Source organism: Megalops cyprinoides, chromosome 16 (genome assembly GCF_013368585.1).
Source record: "Megalops cyprinoides isolate fMegCyp1 chromosome 16, fMegCyp1.pri, whole genome shotgun sequence".
Lineage (NCBI taxonomy): Eukaryota > Metazoa > Chordata > Actinopteri > Elopiformes > Megalopidae > Megalops > Megalops cyprinoides.
Window position 1 is genome coordinate 1,190,896 of NC_050598.1, and position 8,138 is coordinate 1,199,033.

At 43.3% G+C, this 8,138-nt stretch overlaps 1 protein-coding gene across 1 annotated transcript in view; it reads right to left on the reverse strand.

The window, feature by feature from the left end:
• Positions 1-5,126, reverse strand: part of plcb3 (phospholipase C, beta 3 (phosphatidylinositol-specific)) — a 65,155-nt gene extending 60,029 nt beyond the window's left edge. The window contains exon 1 of the mRNA XM_036547514.1: positions 4,384-5,126. Coding sequence (XP_036403407.1) covers positions 4,384-4,482 — 99 coding nt within the window. The 5' untranslated portion in view covers positions 4,483-5,126. The remainder of the gene's footprint in view (positions 1-4,383) is intronic.
• Between the last annotated feature and the right edge of the window lie 3,012 nt (positions 5,127-8,138).

Below are 8,138 nucleotides of genomic sequence, written 5' to 3' on the forward strand. Positions count from 1 at the left end.
ATACAGAATTACTACATCACACGCATAGCCTTGAACACCTCTGACTGCCGTATCACACAGGAAGGTAAGAATCCAGAATGTAAATTGGTATACATGTAAGAACCCAGCCAAAGTCTCTTTAGTCTGGTACTGGATATGCAGATCAGATAAAATAGCTTAATCTTAATTCCTTTACAATATAGGGTCTTAGTACTGCCGTCTGTGGGAGCACCGAAGTCATGTGTGTATGTTAGCCTGAGTTTAAGTGTGTATATGCACATGCGTGTTGGCACCACATTACACTAAACCATACCACATTAGACTTATACCCTACAGCAATACTCTATTAGCAGTGCGTATCTTACTATCTGAAAAGCACTCTGACCTCCCAGAGCTACCCGATAAGAGAGCAAACAAGTAGAAAGGAATTTAAACTGAATTTGTCTGAGAAAGAAAGATAGGATTTATTTAAATTGAATTGAAGGGAAAGGGGATGAGGGAGTGGGAAGAGGGGTGAGATGGAGGAAGGGAGGAAGAGAAAGAATGAGAATGTTTTGGCTGCTAAGACACCTAACAAGCTGGAACAGGAAGTCATTCAGGGTGAACCACAGGCACACACCCACCAGCAGAGCAAAACAACCGCACACACAACTGTACACACACAGGCACCAAACAAAACAACCGCACATACAACTGTGCACACAGGCACCAAGCAAAGCAAGCACACACAACTGTACACACACACAGGCACAGAGCAAAGCAAGCACATACACAACTGTACACACACACACAGGCACAGAGCAAAGCAAGCACACACACAACTGTACACACAAAGGCAGAGAGCAAAGAACCCCCCCCCCCCCCCAACACACACACACTACCATACACACAGGAACAGAGCAAAGCAACTGCACCCACACACACATACGAAGAGTAGGTTGACAGAACCCTTACACAATACCCAGTTCACCCACAGTTACTGCAAAAAGGCCTTCCCATTCGTTCAAATGCTTGCACAAACATAAAACTACACAACACTTTCTCACTTGCTTACAATCGCTCTCTGTAATGACTACACAGAAAAAAAACTGATAAAAACACAACCCTGCATACCAACAGCACAACCACAAGTACTTGCAACCATACACACACAACAAACACTAGCTACCAAAGCACAGAGAAGCATGCAGCCATGTCAACTGTGCCTTTTCCACCCACATTAACAATTGTACACCTTATGTAACGTACAGCTAACATGATCCCCTTTGCTGCTCCAAAGATACAAATTCATACATGCAAACAGCACACACTGCACCCAGACTGAATGGCTGGGACACACAAATAATAAATATGCTATGGGAAGCTTTATAATAAATACCCCCCTGCCCACTTCCTAAAGTCTTGCATATGTATACAGAGTACACAAATTCTGTTCTATACAATGTGCAATGAGGTCATGAGAGATACACAGCTGACAAGAGAGGGAAGCCAATCTACAAGCGTGAGGAGAGAGTTGAGACAGGAAGCACACAGGGCTCAAGGTACTTGGCAGAACACTCCCTCCTTGACACTTTCAAATTCAACTCTTTCTCTCTTCTATCACACTCATTCTCATGGCTTCACTTCCTGGCTGTGACCGTCCACGGATCGACGTTGGAGGAACCTTCCCTGCACTTTCCCCAAATGATATCTCCTTATTTGGTTTCTGGATGTTAAATGTTTCTCTTCCATTCCATTCTCTTCCACTCCCTCCCTCCCTCTCTCTCTCCTTCCCTCTCTCCCCTGCCTCTCCTCTGTCTGCTCCTGCTTCTCTAGGAAGGAATGAAAAAAAATCTTTACATGTTGTTTCTTGCAGTTCGCACAGTTAATCACAACCCTAAATACTTCCTGGGAATTCCCAGAGAGAGCAAGCGAGGGAGAGAGAGAGACTGAAGGGTGGAGTGGGGGGGGGGGGGACAGAGAGAATGAGGCAACTCAAACCTGGCTGCCAAATCTCTGTCCCCTGGAGCACAATGGGGGATGGCGTTCAGATGGGGAGCGCAGCTGAGGAGAGTCACATCACTGCAGAACAGTAAACAGAGGGGATTCACTTGTGTGGCGACACACAGACCAAACTGGCAATTCATGCAGCCTCTCTTACAGAACAGGATGTATACACTGAATATCACACCTTAAGTACAGACAAGCACTGATTGACTAAGGCTCTGAGGAAGGGGAAGACAAATTATTGAGCTCCCTCTCTTACACGTTTTGCTGCAGTCGGAGGGTTCACGCCTCATGTCATTGTCTCTGCCAGCTGCTCTGCAGCAAGCTGGTGGTCATTTCACAGCAAAGTAACTGATCATGGCAACAAAGCCTGACCATGGTGGAGACCAAATGAGAGAGGGCGCCCAAAGAGACAGCGGAGGAGGGATTCGGCGGGAGAGGGACAGGTGAGCAGAGTGAAACAGGAGGAGGAGAAGAGAGGCAGAGGGAGAAGGTCAGGAAATCCACCCCTGCAGTGGATCAGAAGAATCTCAATAACATGTTCTTGGGCTGAGGCACCTAATAGCACAGAAAAAAATGACAGGATTCTGAATGGACGATGCATGCTGTAGGCATCCTCAAATGACTACCATTCGATCTGGAATAGCAAATACAAACCAGGAAAATCAAAGCTCCAGGAAAGAATGTGCACACATTGACTGCACTGTGGCGCAGCGTTTACAGAGAGAGATTTCCTCAAAGTTCAGTACACAGATAGCAAACTGACCAAGCCCGCAGGCCTAGGCGTATAGGGCTGCACACTACTGGCTCTGGGAAGTTACCTCCAAAAGCAGGAACCGGAATACCACTTTCTGCAAGACCTGCCTCCAGCCAGGGTGGAGACTTTGGACTGGAACTGCAATGCTAGCATCACAGCTGTCAACACCCAGAGCGACCTTGACAATCTGAGGACTGTGATCAAGGGTGAAATTCAAACTAATCACAAAGAGCTTTGTCCGTAACTTCAAGTATATCTCATGTTTAAGCAAGGATTTTATGACAAGGAGGACACACAGCTCAAACTTTGTAACCAACATTCTCCTCAACCTCACCTCACCAACCTGTGAGGCATGTTAGCATGTGTGATATCAGCAGGCAGTGCTCTGTCCCATCCACCTTACATTTTCTGCATGTAGGCTACTCCGATATGACTTCTTCTAATCTGCCCTGACATTTTTCATCTAAATCATAACTTTGTGTAAGTGCAAGAGAACAAAACACCATCTTAAATGGGTTAGCCATGCGCTAACAGCAAGGCTTACAATAACTACATTGAACCTAGGTCTGAGTGGGTGGAAACTCGAGAGCACAATGTCCGTGTGGTTGTTACAAATCACGAAAGCTGGGGAAGCGAAAGCCACGACGGCCGCGCTGGAGTCTTGGATTAGACTAAATGGGAGCAGCAGAGTTAATCATTAATGACAGCTTTCATGTCTTTTCTCCTCAAGACGCGTTACTACGCGGACAAAGACACGAACACTTGGGCACGCTTACACAGCACAGCTTTTCTAGAACTAAGCGCCAAGCGGCCCATGTCGACGTTGTTATGCTGAATGGCAGCGGGTGATAAGCGCGTGAGCGGAGACTGCATTATTTAATTAACCAATTAAAGGATCAAAGAGTGTTATAAAAGGAATAACTCAAATGTTGAGTTATTAACCATAAGTAAGGACGTCCGACTGTAAGACAAATAAATTAGCCCCTTAACATGCGCATATAAAAAGCATAATCCGTGACAACATACAGGGAGAGAAGTATGTTGCCAGGAGAGCAAGTACGCGGAAGAATTCACGGCCAAGAGAGGTACACAGCTTCTTCAGGACACATATCTGATTTGTTCTTTTAAGTTAAAAACTAAACCACCTGATGTCGATTTGAGATATACTCAAATCTGCTGGCGACTCATCTGAATAATAGGAAACCTAGATTAGAAAAAAACAGTATGTAGATAAACTCATCGATAACAGGAGGTTTCAGTTCAGAGGAGGGCTTTTTTTTTTTTTACAGCATTCACTCTCCCTCTCTCTGTCTCGAAGAGCCGCGGTTGATGTCCCTTCGGGAAAAAAAGCGTAACAAAACTAGAGATAGGAGAAAAAGTCGAGTCAGCTTGAGTTTCCAATGTGTTGATGGGGCAAAACTAGTCTGACAAGCCTCACAACCAAACAACTGATATAGCAAACGATAGTTAGCTATACTTCAAAGGATAGGCCCACGGCTGACATTCGCTCGCGATTCTAGAATTCACTCATGCAACTCATTTTATGTGTGTACTGCTTGTCCCTTGCGAATAAACGAATGCTACGTTGAGCCGGGGTTCTAATTTTCAAAACATATTAAACGGATACAAATAAACACAGTGCGCAGACCAAAAATACTCACTTCGTCCCATCTGACGAATTTACTGCCTTTTTTCAAGATCTCGTGGACGGACACCGGTTTAAGTTGCAAAGCGTGGACTCCCGGCTTTGCCCCAGCCATTTTCCAAGAACGGCGGGTGGCAACGCCTCTCCTCCGGCTTCAACGACCTGCCCGAGTCCGTGCCTGGGTCCTTGAGATCTGGGGCTTTCGGGGGAGCGTTTGTGAGCTGTTGCGAGTCTTTGGTAATTGAATATTGCAAAACACAGCAGCTTAAAACACGAAACATACAATTTTCACTCCTTCAAAAGTAAGGTGAACAGAGCGACACAGGCAACTGAAGCTTCCAGGCGCTGTGCAAATGATCAATCAGTTTGAGTTCATATGTTGTTTATTTATCCTTTATCGCGCTGCAATGCTTAAAATTTCCTTTCTTTCCTTCCTTCCTTCCTCCCATCCGTTCCTTTCCTTTCTCTCCCCCTCTCTCTCCTGTTCTTCGGAAGCTTCTTTTAAACTTTCAGTTGACATTCGTCCCCACTGGAATCCTCCCTTCTTTATCCTTCATGTTTTCTTGAAAATGAGCGAATGGAAGACAGAGGAACACAGTGAGAGGGAGTAAGGAAGCGAAGAAAAAAACGAACAGACGGGGAGTGTTCTTTTCTGTCTTTTTACACAGGCATTTAAAGCTGTCATTCCATTTTTCTTCAAGAGGCGTGTTTCGCGCGTGTATATTTCTGGACGGAATACTGCAAAACACGTAGAGAGAGAAAGAGGGAATGAGGGGGAGAGATTGCCAAATACTCTATTTGTTAATATTTTCAAATCTCTTAAAGGCGCAGGTTGGCTTAAACTTTACGGACTTTACGACACCATTCTTTTCCGCAGTGTGTTGGCCACGCAGGGTGTGTGAACAGATTACGTGCACTTTAGGTGCATTTGCGATTTGTACGATTTGAACACTAAATATTGATGCACGGCAATATTTTCACACTATACCTACGTAGGTGTAAATTACAAATCCCACCCCTCCCAACGGCGCTGTCCAAAGTCTATTATTATTAAATAAGATATTGGTGTTTATTTGGGCAATCAAATACGAAAAAGATAACACGTCTGGGTCCATTTACATTACATAACATTTGTTTAGCAAATGCTCTTATCCAGAGGTATCTGCATAGTTGACGATTTTAACATATTTTCCATTTATACATATTGGATATTTACTGATGCGACAAACTGCTGCATTTAATGTTGCCATATCCCTGGCGCGCCTAAAACAGCCCACTTTCACGCATTACAACTTTCCTGTTGAAGCTTTCGTGTCTCTGTTTTTACACTAAACCGCAAAATTTATCACAACCTTGACCGTAAACATATTTAATGGGACAGAAACCATGGTTTAACTTTACACACACACGGGCCGATATGCCTAAGTGAGGGTTTGGTCGTCGTTGCCAGAGTGAAATTAGTTCTAGGCTGCACCTGACATTTATTTATTTATTTATTTCCTAAACAGGTGTTCCATTCCCAAAGCACATCTTAAGTAATTCCATGGAAAACGCCATCATAGCCAGACGGAAATGTTCTGTGTTTTAGCTTGGTGGAAATGAAATTGTATATAAGAGTATGTTGTAACATGAACGAAAGGTGTTTTGATGTAGATGAGGTGGCTAGGTCAAAATTAGATTCGGCAGTATGCAAATGAAATGTCATTAAGTGTCTTTATATCTTTGCCCAATAAAAATAAAGTTGAAAAAGAAAATAGATTCGGGAGTGAGTTACATGAAATAGAAAGAATGGGAAGATTAGTGGGCATTTATGCTTTGCCCCTGTTTTTTTTTATATATATATATATCTCCCCCAGCTTTCCAGTTAATGCAATCTCTCGATACGCGGGTGGAAACGCAGCAATGTGCCATCAAAGCACAGAGATTTCTGACCGAGTGCCAAGGACTTACAAAGACACATTGTATTTGGGCACGCATGCATTGTTACACAGACAGAGAGAAAGGAAGAAGGAGAGAGCGAAAGAGATTACTTCATATATCTCTACCAGAGTACACCTGCTCAGAAGAGGGCCATCTTGATGTCCTTATACAAAGGTGACAACTTTCGGAAACAAATGGTTTCATCAAACTACACTGTTAAACGCGGCAGAAATTCCTTCTTAAAGTTCAAAAGCCCAGGTGGCTACATAACACCACAGCAATGACTTCTGCCCGTCTCTTCCCCTATATAAAACAGTCATGGACTGCCATCTAGTGGTAATGAATTCACGCCGATTGCTATAATCAACTTCTAAATTGCACAACAGTTTGCAAGTTTGAAACCTGAACATGTGGGTTCGGACGAGGAGTTACGAAGTGGAAGGCAGTCGAACCACAACAGGGGCATGTTTTAAACAAACCGATACATGTAGGGACAAATATATAAAGTTATTTTTGTGTCTTTTTTGCGTCACAAAAAGATTTGATTGCGAATCAGTCCTCTTTGGTTGCAAGTCAAAAAGTTTTTCTTGCGGGTCAAAAAGTTTTAAGAGTCAAAAAGTTTTGCGTACAAGTTGAACTGGAGGTAATGGGCGTGATCTACGCGGATCTTGGCCGCTCCAATATGGCTACCACGCAGACGCATAACGGCGACATACAGCAACGGTCAATGAGGTATTACGTTTCTACATCTATGGGTGTAGCCATGCTGTCGATCCAAGTCAAACCAACCAACAGAAACTCTACTGTCATCCATCAGCGTAGATCCCGCCCATTACTTGCACGCAAAACTTTTTGGATGGTAAAACGTTTTGACTGGCAAGAAAAACTTTTTTTTGTCTTGCAACCAAAGAGAACTGATTCGCAATCAAGTCTTTTTGTGACGCAAAAAAGACAAACTTGCTTTTTGATTGCAGTACGAGAAATTTGCTTTCAAAATTGTCTTTTATGCTTGCGTTAAAAAGACGCAAAAATAACTTCAATACAAATGAAATGAAGAAACAGGATTTAGCCTACACCATAAATTCAACTGAAGCAAAGTGCATAACTGGGTTTGTTTTTGATTTTTTAGGCTCTGCTGTGCGTAGGAGTTAACTGAACCTGCAGCCCCATTTTGTATATGATGAACAAAATGTAATTTCCGCCTCGAAAAGCATCAGAAGAACTAAGTTAGGAGGGTTTATTCGATCATTGGAATAAAGAGAGACCAGCTGTGGATGTGATACGATCTGCACGGTCGTGTTATTTTAGCTACAGTCGTAGCATTCTATGGAGGGCAAAAAATGACATAAGCATAAATAAGTAAATAAATGCAGAAATAAATAAATACATACATGAATGAAAAATAAATACATTTTGGTAATGAAAAAGGCTATTTATGTATTTTGCCCTGCCCATCAAACCCAACTGCGTTCCAAGAACCGGACATCCTAGGAGACATTCTTATAGTCTCTCAATCTTAAATGTCTTAAAGTACATTGTATAACTTGTCTTTAACTCTATCTGCCCAGTGCCAGCCAGAAGCAGATGCCCTGTGGTCCTATACCTCAGTCTAAAGCCGGATTGGTTATAGCGGTGCGATTGGCTCTACTGCTACTACCTTGACTTGACTGGGGTTATGCACGTGACGTCACAGTACGCGGAGTCACTGCGGGTTCCACCCACTGAGTGGCAGAAAGACTTACTGAGTGGCAGCGTAACCGTTCAGCTTGAATGCCGCGAAAACACATCCAAAATGGCAAAGAGCTGTTGTGCGATTGACTGTACAAATAGATTCAAGAAGAATCTTCTTTT